The sequence below is a fragment of the Podarcis liolepis genome (assembly GCF_965112155.1).
Source record: "Podarcis liolepis genome assembly, chromosome: 11".
NCBI classification, from domain to species: domain Eukaryota; kingdom Metazoa; phylum Chordata; class Lepidosauria; order Squamata; family Lacertidae; genus Podarcis; species Podarcis liolepis.
Window position 1 is genome coordinate 40,664,974 of NC_139565.1, and position 16,623 is coordinate 40,681,596.

Here is a 16,623-nt window from a genome sequence, read left to right on the forward strand (position 1 = left end):
TGGGGTTAACAGACTGATTTTATACTGTTATGTTTTTCATTTTTGTACTAACTTAATTTTATGTGTTGTTTTTCTTTAACAGTATTTTACTTGGAATTGCTAGCCACCCTGACAATTTCATGAACTGAAGGGCAGCATACAAATCATTTAAAGAAATAAATGCTTGTCTTGCTTCTGTCTTGCCCACAGTGGAAAGTTACACCAACTGCAAGGGACAGAATATATATATATATTCCAATGTGTCTCCGGTAAGTACCCCATCCATTCATCTATATATGACATGGATAGCTCAGTTGGTTACAGCATGGTACCCAGGTCCCTGTATTCGATCCCTGTATAGAACAGCTGCATGTTCCTACATTGCAGGGGGTTGAACTAGATGGTCCTCAGTATCCCTTCCATCCCTACAAAACTGGAGTAACAATTGCTGGGATAATTTTAAATAGTCAACTTTCATATCACCTACACCCTATGCAGCTTTGTATGTTGGTCAGTCTTCCTTTTTTGTTTTAAACAAAAGATATACAAGAACTACAACAAAAACTGTTTTAAATTTGTAAATATTTTATATACTGCAAGTACTGTGATTCTACAAACTGCAGACTATAACCAAGTCTTAAATTTTATAATTGTATTAATAAAAATGCCGGAAAATTTTCAAGTCACAGTTCTGACAGCAACATACCTTTGTTTCCCTCTCTAAAGCAATTCCTCCTACCCAACATTCCTGCAATTTTGTACTAAACTTACTTGGACCCATGGAACCTCACTTGTACTTGCAGAAATCCACAAAAAACCATCCTGCCAGGAATCTCTCCTTAAAATTAAAAGGACTAGATCCAAGGCTATTTGCAGGTGGTCTTATTTGAGTATGGCAGTTTTAAAAACCAGGGAGAAAAGAGCTCCCTGTTTATTTTTTTTAAAGTGAAAGATACAGTGGAAACATCAAAACAAATTTATGTGGTTACCAATTTTCACACAAACAGAATCCCAATGCTTTTTCATTTAACTGACAGAAATATCACCCCTTGGGATTTTAGATATTAAGTATCTCATTGTTTTGGAAACACTCAATTCGTCTAAAGAACTACTGAATTGTTTTCAAGGCCTTATAGTTATTTTCTTCCATCAGCAGTCATTCTGTCAAACCACTTTTGAAACAGACTTTTAGAAACACTTGGTGATGACAGGTGACTAACCAAACCAAATTAATTGCTAAATGTAAACTAGAAAACTACATTTTAAGCCTTCCACAACATAGCACATTCCTGGCATTTTAGACTACAACTCCCATCAGTCCCGGCCAGCAGACTGAGGTTAATGGGAGCTGTAGTCCAAATATCTGAAAGGCACATACATTGAGGAAGGCTGGAATATCAAAGCAACTCTCTAAGTAGGAAAATGGCATCCAGGGCCTCCCACCTTCCTCCACCACTGGCTGAAGCAAGCAATGCCAGAGTTTTACTTCTTAGAATCATGAGAATGGGTTTGTAGATCAGAAGTACAGAATGCCTCCATTCCAATGCAGAAAATATTTCTACTCAGTTAGACTACTATTCTACCCTGTCTGCTTCATTCACCCACCTGTCTCAACTGTGGCAAGGAGGAAAACCCAAACCCACACCCCCCCATTGGGTCACTCTGAAGCTGGAATAAGAATTTTTATCCTTTCTTAAATTACACAGCTGAATAATGAGTAGCCTCATCTCTCACACACCCTCTCACACTTAATTCCATTATATGAGTATGTGTAGCTGTAACGCTGCAATAAAAACACAGTCCTCAGAGTGCAATTAGAAGAGTTGAAAGGAAAAGCAGTTAAAAATACTATGTGCTCCTTCTCCCTTTCAGTACACCAGCATTAAATACCTCTGCTACGACATAAACACCTGGTGTCCTCCCTCCTCTCCCCAATTATTTAGCATTGTTGGAAGAATCCCAAGCTGACCCCACCCCAGCATCAACGAGGCCAGCTAGCAACAGACGACATCACCCCCATCCACTGAGCAACAGAGATGGGCCCATCGATTCACTCTGCTTGCAGCCTTCCAATACGCTGTAGTCATACTATCCAAGGGTAATCGCTCCCAAGCTTCACCCGCCCACGAACTTCATCTGCATCTATAGAAAGCATCGCACATGCTGCTGCCAGGAAATACAGGGCAAAAAAGGGAAACACTGAATCAACACAGGAACCTTATTGTTTGTGAGGGAGGGGGGAGGGGGGCAATACAAACATCCGGGTGTCAAAAGGCTGTGTGTGATTCTATTTCATTTAACACACCATGGTAAGATTTTTGTCGAATAATTGGCGATGGGGGGGGGTGAGAGGTAAAGCTCCCTTGGCGTCACTGCATCCGGCCGTTTGATGTAAAGCTCATACCGATCTGTGTGCTTCTAAAGCACGCTCCTGTTGGGGAGATGACAGGTTTGCTCAGTGCATTTGTGGAGGGGAAGGGGGGGACCCACTCTCCTCCTCTTCCAAGCGATCGAGCAAACCACTCCAAAGCCTCACCTTTCCTATGCTACTACACATACCAAGCAGCTGTCCCACCTCACCATCGCAGGCGCCGACCCCCCCCCTATACACACCCCGACCCCCTTCCTGCACCACCACACACGCATTGTGGGGCGGGGGTCACGCCCTTCCCTACCAGCTCCCCATCCGTTCCCCTGTCACTCCCTCAACCTCTCGAGACTGACCCCTCCGCCCCATGGCTTCCCCCCCCCCGTGCCTCCTGTCACACACACACACACACATACACCATATGTGTGCATTTATAAACATACACATTTATATATATTTACACACACCCTTTTCATTCCTCCTCCTCCTCCTCGCCCGCCCTTCCCCACAGCACTGCAGCAGCCTCACGCCCCGAGTCCCTCACAAGCCCACTCCCTCCCCACCGCTGCCACCATCACAGGAGGCGACACAAAAAGCGCCTTAGCGACAGCGGGCGACGCCACAGGCCCACGGCCGCCGCCGCCCCACACGCGCAACCCTCCGCACGCCCCGGCGGAGGGGCGGCTCGTGTCCTCCGCGGGCCCCGCGCGCATAAAGGGCCCCGGCCCCTCCCCCCTCCCGAAGGAGAAGGGCGGCAGCCAGGCAGCAGAAGGAAGCAGGCTGCCGGCGCTCCCTCCCTCCTTTCCCATTGCATCCATCCCTCCATCCATACATCCCTTTCCTTCCCTCCTCCCGGCTCACCATCGCTGCGCTTGATCTCCACATAGATCCCTATCTGGATCTTGCCGAAGTTGGCCGTTGCCATCGCGTCATAGAGTGACGGTAGCGGGGGGGGGAGGGGAAGGGAGAGAGAAGAGGAGACTGTTCGGGGCCCCGCCGGGCGAGAGAGAAGGAGAAGGGGCGCCCGCGACGGCAGCGGCAGTTTCTACGGGGAAGGGGGAGGGGGGGAAAGGGAGGTGGAGGAGGAGGAGAAAAAGGCGCCGGCCGGATACAACAGTCGCCGGGAGCCGCTGCGGCTGCGCACACAATGGAGGCGTCACGGCAGGACCGGCTTGAAGGGGCGGGAGGAGGCGGGGCGGACGCTGGAGTAGCGGCGGAGGCGGCGAGTTGCCCGAGTTTGGCGTGAGGAGACGTCGGGGGCCGCCGCCGCTCGGCGCTCGTTTCGTTCTCGTCTGGGGCGCCCGCGGCCGAGAGGCTCCCCGGCTCTGCCGCCCGCTCCTCTTTCGCTCCCCCACAGGAGCCACACTGGGCGACCTAACATTTCAGACGTGCACAGCTGCTGCCTTCGCCCTTTCCAAGCCCGCCCAACTTCCGTGTGGTGTTAGGTACCGACTACTACTACTAGCACGACTGGACCTAATGATCAGGGGTCCCTTTACCTTTTACTACTAGCCCCATTTGGCGAGGAGGGGGTGTGGGGTTTGCCCGAGGCGGGCGAGTGAATCTCTTGAACCGCGAGGTGAAATTTGAACTCAGGTTCAACGCTCAGCTCCTTGCTCAGGATACTGTCTTGAGTCTAAAAAGGGGCACAAAAGTGCCCTTTGAGTTATAAGGTGAGTAGGAAAGAAAGCATGCAGGGTCTGACATTGCAAGCCTCAAAGTTATGGTAGTTTATAAAACTGACACCTGCCAAGCCATATATATACTTGGCATATCAGCTGCCTGCCCCTGAGGCAAGCATATCGGCAAGGCAACTACGGCAATGGCTTGCCTCTCCAAAAGGGTAAGGTAGAATGCAATGCAAAGGTCCTATACCAAGATGAAGGTCTACCAGGCTTGTGTGTTGAGCATGCTCTTTTTGGAAGTGAGTCATGGGCAACTTAAGATCATCAGGAACATGACCTCAACACCTTCCATATGTGCCACATCAGGAAGGTTTTGGGCATCACATGGCAGGACAGAGTTTCAAGCAGAAATGCGCTCTCCCAAGCCCACATTCACAACATGTTTGTACTCCTTTCTCAGCGATGTCTACACTGGCTTGGTCATGTCCACAGAATGGAAGGTGGCAAGATCCCCAGAGAGCTGGCTTCAAGCACTAGGCCAAATGGCAGACCAACTCTGGTTAAGAGCTCTGCAAATGTAACATGAAGATTGGCAATGTGGAAATCCTTTGTATATAAACGTAGCACTTGGAGACAGTCAGGTCATGTAATCACAGCAGTGACCAGAGCAGAAATGCCTGCCAGCACAGAAAGAAGAAACACCATGGTACACCTCCATCAGCGCAACTGGACACCTTCATCTGCCCCAACTGCAATAAAACATGACTCTCTTGTATCTTTCTCTAGCCACAGCAGGTGCTGTAACTCGCCAGCAGTTTGACTTTACCCTTCCATTGTCTCCCAACACAGACGGATGACAACCAAAATAAGGTTTATGGATGTGCCAGATTCAAAATTGATCCAATAATAATTTATACAGGTACAGAATCATAGAATCATAGAGTTGGAAGAGACCACAAGGGCCATCGAGTCCAACCCCCTGCCAAGCAGGAAACACCATCAGAGCACTCCTGACATATGGTTGTCAAGCCTCTGCTTAAAGACCTCCAAAGTAGGAGACTCCACCACACTCCTTGGCAGCAAATTCCACTGTCGAACAGCTCTTACTGTCAGGAAGTTCTTCCTAATGTTTAGGTGGAATCTTCTTTCTTGTAGTTTGGATCCATTGCTCCGTGTCCGCTTCTCTGGAGCAGCAGAAAACAACCTTTCTCCCTCCTCTATGTGACATCCTTTTATATATTTGAACATGGCTATCATATCACCCCTTAACCTCCTCTTCTCCAGGCTAAACATGCCCAGCTCCCTTAGCCGTTCCTCATAAGGCATCGTTTCCAGGCCTTTGACCATTTTGGTTGCCCTCCTCTGGACACGTTCCAGTTTGTCAGTGTCCTCCTTGAATTGTGGTGCCCAGAACTGGACACAGTACTCCAGGTGAGGTCTGACCAGAGCAGAATACAGTGGCACTATTACTTCCCTTGATCTAGATGCTATACTCCTATTGATGAGGCCCAGAATTGCATTGGCTTTTTTAGCTGCCGCATCACACTGTTGGCTCATGTCAAGTTTGTGGTCAACCAAGACTCCTAGATCCTTTTCACATGTACTGCTCTCAAGCCAGGTGTCACCCATCTTGTATTTGTGCCTCTCATTTTTTTTGCCCAAGTGCAATACTTTACATTTCTCCCTGTTAAAATTCATCTTGTTTGTTTTGGCCCAGTTTTCTAATCTGTCAAGGTCGTTTTGAAGTGTGATCCTGTCCTCTGGGGTGTTAGCCACCCCTCCCAGTTTGGTGTCATCTGCAAATTTGATCAGGATGCCCTTGAGTCCATCATCCAAGTCGTTGATAAAGATGTTGAATAAGACCGGGCCCAAGACAGAACCCTGTGGCACCCCACTAGTCACTCTTCTCCAGGATGAAGCATTGCTCATCAAGAGCATTGATGAGCACCCTTTGAAAGTTAAATAGTGCTTAAAATGGACACCTTGACCCTTTTTACTCCCAGTTTTGATACAGGCATCTCATACATCTCTTTCCCATTTTGATAAACTGCTGGTGTACAGTATTTTATTCAGGCTTGCCGAAGAAGGCATGCTTTCATTAGTTTGTGGAAGTTCTGGGCAGTGGTTCAAAAATTTAAGATTTTCCTGCCCTATTGAAGCCTATGCTGGCAACTCCCAGCAAAAACTATGGTGTACGTGTAGTTTAAATTTTGAATTGAGAATTTTGCCACTTCTACGACATTTGCAGAAAGAACCTAAGGATTCTATGTGCAGTGCCTGCTTCTTTTGTTACAGAGCATGGCATTATGGTGTAAAGAGGAGAACAGGGATTGCCAATGTTTTTGGGCCCTGATGCACATTTAGAAACCCAGAAAACTCATGGGCACTATCTGCAATCACATACACACAGTTCAACCTTTTTTCAACTTTCAAAACTGAAATGCCATGCATTAAAAAATTACCAATTTTTTCGTCCCATAGGACGCTCCGTCCCATAGGATGCACCTAGTTTTTTGGGGGGGAAATAAAGGGGAAAAAATTCCTTTATTTCCCCCCCCCCAAAAAAAAGCAAGTCGAGGAAACCGAACCAGGTCGAGGAACAGCGGGATGGCGGCACTGCGCCTCCCTGCTGTCCCCCGAGCTTGTGGGGCTGGCCGATGTCTGCCTGGCGCGAGGGGCACTCTGCTTCAGGGCGCCACGCCCGCTGGGCGGCAGGCTGCTATCTGCAGCGTGGGGAGCCCTGCGGGGAACTCCTGCAGGGCTCCCCACGCTGCGGATGTCTGTCCAGCGCGCAGGGCGCTCTGCTTCAGGGTGCCCCGCGCACCGGGCAGCAGGCTGCTATCCGCAGCGTGGGAGCCCTGCAGGGAACTCCTGCATGGCTCCCCATGCTGCGGATGTGTGCCCGGCGCGAGGGGCGCTCTGCTTTCAGGGCGCCCGACGCTCCGGGAAGCAGGCTGCTATCCGCAGCCTAGACAGCCCTGCGGGACCTCCCACAGGGCTGCCTAGGCTGCGGATGTGTTCCCGAAGCGCCGGGCACTCTGCTTTCAGGGCACCCAACGCTCTGGGAAGCAGGCTGCTATCCGCAGCCTAGACATCCCTGCGGGACCTCCCGCAGGGCTGCCTAGGCTGCGGATGTCTTCCTGAAGCCTGGAGAGTGAGAGGGGTCGGTGCGCACCGACCCCTCTTGATCTCCAAGCTTCAGCGAAAGCCTGCATTCGCCCCATAGGACGTACCCAGATTTCCCCTTCATTTTTGGAGGGGGAAAAGTGCGTCCTATAGGGCGAAAAATACGGTATTGTTAGGCCCAACTTTGTGCAGGTTCATGCTATAGCACTGTGAAATGCACTTGAATCTGCTGCATTTAACCACAAGTTGCAGTTCACTGCAGGGTTTGTTAATGGAAGTGCATTTATAACAGAACTAAAAGACATTTTAAAAAATAGTAATTATCAAGCAACTACTTTCATATTTTACAGAACTTGAATATTTTAATATAATTTCCTTTGAAACCCCAAGGAATCACAATGATGTTGTTTTAAAAAACCTAGCAGTTTAAGACATCTCATGTTGAATCAAGTTCTTAAAGCTAGGATGTTGGAAGCTAAGTGTGATATCTTAACAGTCCTGCCCCATAATCGCTAATGATGTGCAGTATTACAAATTGTGCTTACAACTTACAGTTAATGCACCCACACTTTCCCTTGCTCTTTCAGGCTCAAATTCAAATAAGGAAGATGAAGCACCTATGTTGCCCTCATCCTGCTTTGCCTTATGAAGCACCTGAACCTCATTAGATAAATCAATCTGTGAGCTGATTTGTGACTATTTGTTGCCTAGACAGTAGCTGGCAGGGTGGATTAAACAGTGGGAAGGGGTCTTCTAGCATTGTTCACTATCCTTATGATGATTCACCATATAGGAGGTTGTGTTTGGCACTGAATGACATAAGAGTTCAAAATTTATTCTGAATTTGGAATTGCAACATGATGCATGAGAGAAAAATAATTGCAGCAGACATCGGGTTGCTTTGGAACCTGAGATGATCGGGGGCAGTGATATGGATGGGTAAAGCATTACTTTGCTTCAAACTGCCCCCTACTAATGTCATTTCACAACAGAAAATATGTATGGGTCAAGATTTGTGAACTTAATAAGGTAACCTGATATTCTATGTAAGTCCTCTGAGAACCTTTTAGAAGGGGAGATCTGTTGACCTATACATGCACTGAAATATAAATAATCAATCCACCCATTCCTCCTCAAAATCAGCACACTTATCACCTCTATACTGCCATGGTGCAGCTTTCTTGGTCCCTGTGGTTAATCAGCTGGATTGCTTACCAAACATGCTTTCATGTTTCATTACTGGTATTGTCGTCCAGTATAGCTACACATATCACACCCCAAGCAGCAATGGTACTACTCACATGTAATGCATCAGACAAGACCCTACCCCACTGTTTAACCCAAGTGTGGGGAAACTTTGGCCTTCCAGATGTTGTTGAACTACAACTCCCATCATCCCTTGGCTATTGGCCATGTTTTCTGGAGCTTTGAAGTTGTAGTCCAGCAACATCTGGTGATCTAAAGATTCTTCACAACTGGCTTAGCCCATCCTGCCAGTTACCGACATAAGCAACAAGTGTTTATACTCCACCTTTTTTGGTGTATTTCAAGGTATTTACCCCTTTTATCCTTAAAACAACTGAGAGGAGGAAATCATCCAGTGTCTCACCCAGTTATCCGGTGTGCTTTGTGCCCAAGCAGGAATTTTAATACAGCTCCAAATCCAACACAAACCAGTTTATCATAGTGGCTGTAAGCATGCTTTAACTACTCTACACATTCACAATTTGCTTCCTTTGTTGTGTTGGTGGAGTATAAACACCTGCTTGTGTTGGTGGAGTGTAAACACCTGTTTGACTAGGCTTGCAAAGTTTTATCTCCACAACTGCACAAAACAACACAGTAAGACCTTAATCCTGTGCCCTTTGTACAAAATCACTACATGTAATTCACAGTAACTGCCTTGGATTAACAACTTGCCTGATTCTGTACACATAAATAACATAATTGGAGTTCCTACATAATGCATACTAATTGAAAGCATGGGGAGTATCCTCTGCTCACTCCTTTTTGACCTCCCTATTTTTTAGTGTGATATGGTTTTTAGAGAGTAACTAATCCCATCTAAATGATCCTGAATATGAACCTTTGTATTTCTTCACCTAATTCCTTCTGAAGATCAGAAGGATCTTCTGTCCCTGTACTGAATCTGGCCCCCCACTTTCCATCCCTAGAGGCAAGAAAAGGGTGTGAATGTGAAGCATCTTCAGCAGTGGGCCTTGACATCCATCAGGAGTCTGATCTGCCATACAGTGGTACCTCATGTTACGTACTGTCTCCTTTGCAAACACTTCGGGTTACGTGCTCCGCTAACCCGGAAGTAGGTCTCCTTGTTGCGAACTTTGCCCCGGGATGCGAGCGGAAGTTGCACTCCGGCGGCGCGCGCTCAGCGGGAAGCACCATTAGCCTCATGTTACGAGCTGTTTCCGGTTACGAATGGACCTCTGGAACCAATTAAGTTTGTAACCAGAGGTACCACTGTACTCCCTTGTCAAAACGAGCTGGTGGCAAGAGCAGTAAACATTCCTCCACCTACCTAATAGTTTGCCTGTCTTTCCTCGTGGATTCTTCAGTGTTTAGTTTTGATCTGGGTATTCCAGAGAACAAAGGCAATCAAAATGAATTTAGTGATCTATAAAATGAAAAGTAAGGGAAGCACATGAAAGAGTACATCCCCTTAAGTCTGTTCCCATGAAATTTCTCCTGGGAATACTGGAGGAAGGTTTGAGAACACTGATTAATGTAGATTTAGGCCTGATACTCAGCCCTGGTGTGGCAGTTAGGCTGTTAGCTTTGCTTTATATAAGCATCTTCCGCCCACTTTTTAATTGGCTATTTAAAAGGTAACTCATACTTTTAAAAACAACTTGTATTTATTGAACACCCTACATCTTTTTTTCCTCCCCAGGTGAGTATGGATGGTGTATAAGATCAGAATTCAAGAGATTCTGCTTAAGGGTCAATACCCAGCTCTCTCCCCCTGAGCTTTCTATATAAAAAGCAGCCTCTGGAGGAGTGTCAAGGTTGTATCACTGCAGAAGAAGGACTTAACCTTATCCCATGCTGTTTTCCTAATCTAAAGGTAGCCAGTGGGGCAAATAGCAGCTTTGGATAGGGCTGTTTACATCAATCCAAATCAGTTACTTTTAAGAAAAAATAGAAGCATCCTCTCATCAAGTATGGCCTCTTAAAGTACTCTGTCTAAGAAGTACGGGCTTTGTGTGCTGCTTTTTTTACAGGAAACTTTTAAAGACATTGGCATTATCTAAGTACGTTAATGAATTAATTTACTTTTTCATACACACTTAGTTAACATTATGGGACCTAAAATGTGGGCAGGTCCACCAGGCTATATTGGTCCACTTCCCTTTTTTCCTTTTGGCCCAAAGGACTTCAATAGTCTTAATTTCTTTGTGCACATGAGCAAAACTAATTTCCCCAGAACTGTGCTTAAGCTTCCCCTTTTCAGCAATTGTAGTAAAATCATCTCAATAAAACTAACAGCTTGTATTAATTCCTGCTCCCACCTGAACAATTTAACCTTATTAAGAACAGCAATTCCTCTTAATTGACCAAAATAAAATTGGTGCATATTCACCAGTCCACTTCTGTCTCCTAATTTTTCTAATTCAGACACTTGTTCACATAAAATAGTAAGGCTCCGTATAATTTATGCACCTGAAAAAGTCAAAATCCTATTGTATTGGACAATCTTTCACTAAACAATAATAGGTGAGCACTCTGGACTGAGTTTCTGTCATTCCTATCACATTATTATTCATGTGTATGATATCTTTAAAAACTAATAAGCCTTAGATATAGATATGATTTTGGAAAATGACAAATACTGAATAGAAAATATGATTTGATGGTAGCTGAATAGCTGAAAGTGGACATTTTTGTTTCCTAGTATTGTGACTTCACTGAAGCAGCAATAGCAGCTCAACTCTCTTCCAGTCCCCTCCTTCCTACTCAATCCCCCTTTAAGCATCTCATTCACCGTATGGTGTAGCTTTTTAACACTACCCCCAGCTGAGTATAACACTTCATGAATAATAGCATTAGGAAGCAAGACTACAAAGTACTGCAAATACAAGAACAGTTACATCTACAGTGATACAAAGCTTTAAACTATTCTTTTTGCTCTGAAATAAAAAAGTAGACTTTTGTGTAGGGAAAGACAAACGACACCACCGAAAAATCCCCACATAGCATTTTATTCAATTTCCTATATTTCTGTCAAGAAATAATATTTGGTTTTGCTATATAGCCATCACCATGATAATGTTTATTGAGGTTAGAGGATGGATTTCAAAAATTAATCATATCCGAGCTTGCACATATTTTGAGTAGAAATATAATTTAAAGATTTTTACAACAACAGCATTTATATCCAATATCTAAGCATATATAGCTTAGATTTCTATTTAGTGAAAATTAGTATGCAGGTAGTGTTCTGAAACCATAAGTACCACATTTGTCTCAAATGTCCATTTTATTATGCATTCATGACGATTTGTGCTCATGATGATATCAGGGTGGTCACACGTGATCCTGCTTTCGATACTGTTTGTGCTTGCAAAGGTTTTGGTGTAGTCACACGGCTTCATTTCTAAACAGTGCATATCCCATCAGTGGCGTAGCGTGGGGGGTGCAGGGGGGGCCGGCCGCACCGGGCGCAACATCTGGGGGGGCGCTTGCACTCGCAGCTCTCTGCCCCTACCTGGCTCACTCACTCTCTCTCACTGCAGTGCTGGCTGTGCGAATCCGATCCGAGCCGCTGGGTCGCTGCCCACTGTGGAGGGGGTGGGTGCCAAGCGTGCGGTGCGGAGAGAGAGCGAGGGACTATCTGGGGGCGGGACAGTGCAGCGGCCGCCCAGCGCAGCGCTAAGCGCGGGAGAGAACCAGACCAGACCAGGCAGCAGCAAGAAGAAGCTGACAGCGGCAGCAGGTTAGGGGTTAGGGGGCGCAAATTACTTGCCTTGCCCCGGGTTAGGGGGCGCAAATTACTTGCCTTGCCCCGAGTGCTGACAACCCACGCTATGCCGCTGTATCCCATCACTTCCTGCTGAAATCCTGTAACTTGTTATCCCACAAATGTTCTGGTTTATTTTTTACCTGTTTTTGGTGCAGTAATGTGGAAGCATTGCAGAACAAGTAATTAAGCAGAATAAACCCACTACTGGTGCACTATGACCATGTCAAGAATAGACGTGCAACACTGGTGTCAGAAGTGGGGTTTCCTGGAGGAAGGGCCTGTGAGTAAGGTGCACCTGTGCTGAAATAGGAGGAGAAATAGCTACAGACCTTGAGCAGCTTGAGAGAATAGAACAACATCAGAACAAGCAGTTTGAGCAGATGCTCTAGCAGCAGCAGTGGTGACAGATGGAGCAGCAGAACCAGTTGTTTGATATAATAGAGCCACGACTAGCAGAGTGGTAGGGAAGTCTCCATGGAGTGGAAAGTGTGACTCCATGCAACGTGCGAGCGTGCCTGATGTGATACTACAGGGGGTTAAAAGTGACCCAGGAGCACAGCTGCGTGGCATTCAGAGCGAAGGGGTGGCCAAAGAGATCCAGAGCATGGATGGGCAGCTATGAGGCTTGGACTCCAAAGGGCTGCAGTCAGTAGCTGAAGGCAAGGGAGAAGACAATGCTTCCGAGAAGGGTGCACTGCCTGAAGCCAAGGAAATGCTGATTAATTTCTCTACTCCTTGGGAGCCTGCTGTGGAAAAGGAGCAGGAGGGATTGGGGGTGCCTGTAAGTGTGCAGTGGCTGTTGTCAATTGATTTCTTCACCCCCTGTGTGCTTTCTGTGGAAGAGAGGAAGCAGGAAGAATCAGTGCCTGTGGAGATGCCAGAAGATGAGGTGTGTGTGTGAGAGAGAGGAAGAGGAAAGTAAATTAAGCAAGGCCATTAGGAAGACTACAGAGGATCAAAGGGATGCTTTGCAAAAAAGCAAATGGGTGAAGCCCCTCAAGAGCTTAGAGTTGAGAGGAGTTAACGTGAGGGAAAGCAAAAAGGCAGAAGGCAGGGCATGATGGCTAATATCTATTTGAAAGAGGCAAGACCCTCTTGGAGTGTAATGTAAGGAACCCCTCTATCATATGCTCTGGTTATTAATATGTATAAATAAGCCATATATCTAAAGACACCACTGTCTTCTGTGCCTCATTTTCCAAAAGAAACAGACCCTGGGTAAGCATGTCTAGAACTCCCTGGAATCTTGCTCCACTCAGAGATTGAGGGTGGTATGCAACAATATTCTCCTGTAAATGTTTGTGTTCATTACAGTTTATGGCTGAAACCAATTACCGGTAAGTGAACTTGGCTGTATCTTGGTGTTAGGTATTGGTGGGGGCAAGGGAGACAGGTGATTGTTTAATAATAAAAAGAACAGTTATTAATAACTGAAGTTTACTTAATTCTAACTGAAATATGCAGAGCTTTTACAGTTCAAAATATGGCATATATTAATATATTTTATTGTACTATTTAGTATTCATATTTTCCCTTTCTTCTGTAAACTGTGTCCAGATGACAGAATAATTGTGTCCTAAATCTTCTCTTGCTTTTAGAAACATTTCCCTCCCTTAACTGGATTTCACTTTTACATAACTGAAAACATTCACTGAAGGGCACAGTTCAAGTTTGATTTCTTTTCAGAAAATTGCAGAAGTTGACCCTTCTGGTCCCAAGACCTTTCCTAATGGTAGATGTCTTTCCTTCATTACCACTTTCCTTAATGAAGCATTAGAAAGGATCAGCTAAGTCAGAAAATTGTATGGACTCTACTGTCAGGCTGTAGAAGAGAAATGGATGCTTAATTGAAGAAGAAATACATTTCAAATTGACCTGCAATCCAATCCTATCCTCTGGATGAAGATAAGATTACCACTACTCAGTCCCTTACACTAGTGTAATTTAGAGTTATGCTGGTTTAAGGGTATTTTTATGCCCTTGTAACCATAAACCAGAGTAGGTGCTACATTCCCTCACCTCACAAGGTTGTTGTAAGGATAAAATGAGGAGGGAAGAACCTTGTACACCATCTTGAGCTCCTTGGAGGAAAGATGAAATATAAATGTAAGAAATAAATAAAAATATTGTTAACCTGCCAAGGCAAAGAAACTGGCAGTGCTAGGGAGGATTGGAAGAGTAGCCAGCTTAGCAGGGTCTTTTCCTCCACCAAGTTTTAAACCCACCTCTCTGCTGGCATAAAGTTACAACAGTACAACAACTGTCATAACTAAATATGTACCCACTGGAGTTAATAGGCTAATTTCATTTCCATGCTTTTCCTTTTTCCCTCCCCAAGTCACAGCAGGATCCATGCAGACTAGATTTACTCATTCCTGTCATATTGTAAATCTGTGTTCACAGGCCTCTCTTCGTGGAGAGGAAAATGAGATACCTTCCCCAGTTAAATATTCATTGAAAATCCAGTTTGAACATGCTACTATTGGGGAAAAAATTAAGAATCAGCAGCGTGCACTGTTCCTGTTAAGACAGAAGATAGTGTATCCCTGCAGCTACATTCACTTCAAGTTGCTGGGGGAAAGAAATACTTGGTAGCTCTCCAGAAGTATTTTTGCACCTTGCCAAATGGAGCTGTTGAAGAATTCAAGCTAGCAATCTCTTAAACTGAATGAAATTAGACTTTAATGTTGGGCATTGCTTTTCAGTCAAATACATTTGAAAGGGATTCTTTAGTGAGGGATAATAAAAAAGTGTTATTAGCTAGCAGCTGAACATTTATTCTGAATATTATTGAGCCCTAGATTCTCTGTAAGCATCTTGAGATGCGTGAAATTCATTTTTTATTCCCCCCCCTTTTTTTTAAGCGCAACAGATTTATCTGTGTCATTAAATGCTCTTAGAACAATGTCTTGCTAATGACAGAAAAGCAACTTTATAACAACTTTTTTCTTTCTCCTTCCCAATCCTTTGTCTTGAAGGACTTTGGCAGGAACTGTCCTACTATGCATCTTTATAATCCAATTTGGGAGCCCTTTTCCTTTAACTGAACAGCAGGTTAAAATCCTTCAAATAAATAAATAGAATTGATTTTTGGGTCTTGCCAAATAACAAAACATAAAATACAAGATGAGGTTAACTTACATTGTAGAGAAGTCTTGTATTATAAGACTAATGAGGGCTCTATTCTTCCATTTCTATCTCAAAATGTATAATGTTGACACAAAACTGCTGTCATCTCACTACTGACCCATCTAGTCCGTTATGGTGTATTGTAGCTCTCCACAGAAGAAGAGCTTCCCAAAAAGAAGATACAAGGATTTGACCCCAGCACCTTCTACATGTGAAGATACATATGTTCTACCATTCAGCTGTTTCCCATGTCAGTCTATAAGCCAGTATTTTGAAAGCAGAAAAAGCTGCTGCAGATTTTAGTATGCAAAGCAGTACCCATTTGTACAAACATATCAAGTCAGTAGTGATCACCTTTCAAATATGTATGCCCACTGGATCCTGGGAACCTCATAAAAATGGCACATTTCTGTCCTTCATGATTGGTGAGGTATATTTTTGAAAGCTTCAGGGAAGATGCCTAAATCCACCGAGTAATCAGAAGCAGGCTTCTATGTGGGGCCTGTTGACTTTGTCCATAGAGTTTTCTTGGCAGGGATACTGGAGTGGCTTGCCGGTTCCTGCTTATTTAACTTATATGCAGAATTCATCATGTGAAAGGCTGGGCTGGATGAATCCCAAGCCGGAATTAAGATTGCTGGAAGAAATATCAACAACCTCAGATATGCAGATGACACAACCTTGATGGCAGAAAGTGAGGAGTAATTAAAGAACCTTTTTAATGAGGGTGAAAGAGGAGAGTGCAAAATATGGTCTGAAGCTCAACATCAAAAAAACTAAGATCAAGGCCACTGGTCCCATTACCTCCTGGCAAATAGAAGGGGAAGAAATGGAGGCAGTGAGAGATTTTACTTTCTTGGGCTCCATGATCACTGCAGAGGGTAGGGTGACAGCAGTCACAAAATTAAAAGACACCTGCTTCTTGGGAGAAAAGCAATGACAAACGTAGACAGCATCTTAAAAAGCAGAGACATCACCTTGCCAAGAAAGGCCCGCATAGTTAAAGCTTTGGTTTTCCCAGTAGTGATGTATAGAAGTGAGAGCTGGACCGTAAAGAAGGCTGATTGCCGAAGAATTGATGCTTTTGAATTATGGTGCTGAAGGAGACTCTTGAGAGTCCCATGGACTGCAAGAAGATCAAACCTATCCATTATGAAGGAAATCAGCCCTGAGTGCTTACTGGAAGGACAGATCCTGAAGCTGAGGCTCTAATACTTTGACCACCTCATGAGAAGAGAAGACTCCCTGGAAAAGAGCCTGATGTTGGGAAAGATTGAGGGCACAAGGAGAAGGGGACGACAGAGGACAAGATGGCTGGATAGTGTTCTCGAAGCTACGAACATGAGTTTGACCGAACTGTGGGAGGCAGTGGAAGACAGGAGTGCCTGGCTTGCTCTGGTCCATGGGGTCACGAAGAG

The 16,623-nt window shown here is 45.0% G+C and overlaps 1 protein-coding gene and 2 long non-coding RNA genes across 10 annotated transcripts in view; 1 reads left to right on the forward strand and 2 right to left on the reverse strand.

The window, feature by feature from the left end:
• KIF2A (kinesin family member 2A) overlaps nt 1-3,759 on the reverse strand; it is a 47,708-nt gene extending 43,949 nt beyond the window's left edge. For 7 of the 8 annotated variants that reach the window (XR_014517066.1, XR_014517067.1, XM_083465284.1 and 4 more), the window contains exon 1: nt 3,209-3,524. Coding sequence is in view for 6 of the 8 variants with exons in the window: in XM_083465284.1 (XP_083321410.1) it covers nt 3,209-3,272 (64 nt within the window). In the remaining 2 variants the exon portion in view is untranslated. Of the gene's footprint in view, nt 1-3,208 lie in introns of all 8 variants that reach the window. The other variant, XM_083465282.1, reaches the window with a different exon arrangement.
• A 148-nt stretch (nt 3,760-3,907) lies between these two features.
• On the forward strand, nt 3,908-11,726 carry LOC310688735. The gene is made up of 3 exons (XR_014517106.1): nt 3,908-4,891; nt 7,686-7,778; nt 10,007-11,726. It is a non-coding gene; the product is annotated as an uncharacterized lncRNA (long non-coding RNA).
• Nucleotides 11,727-14,570: 2,844 nt separating this feature from the next.
• LOC310688818 lies at nt 14,571-16,125 on the reverse strand. The gene is made up of 2 exons (XR_014517205.1): nt 15,400-16,125; nt 14,571-15,024 (listed from the first exon to the last, which is right to left on the reverse strand). It is a non-coding gene; the product is annotated as an uncharacterized lncRNA (long non-coding RNA).
• Between the last annotated feature and the right edge of the window lie 498 nt (nt 16,126-16,623).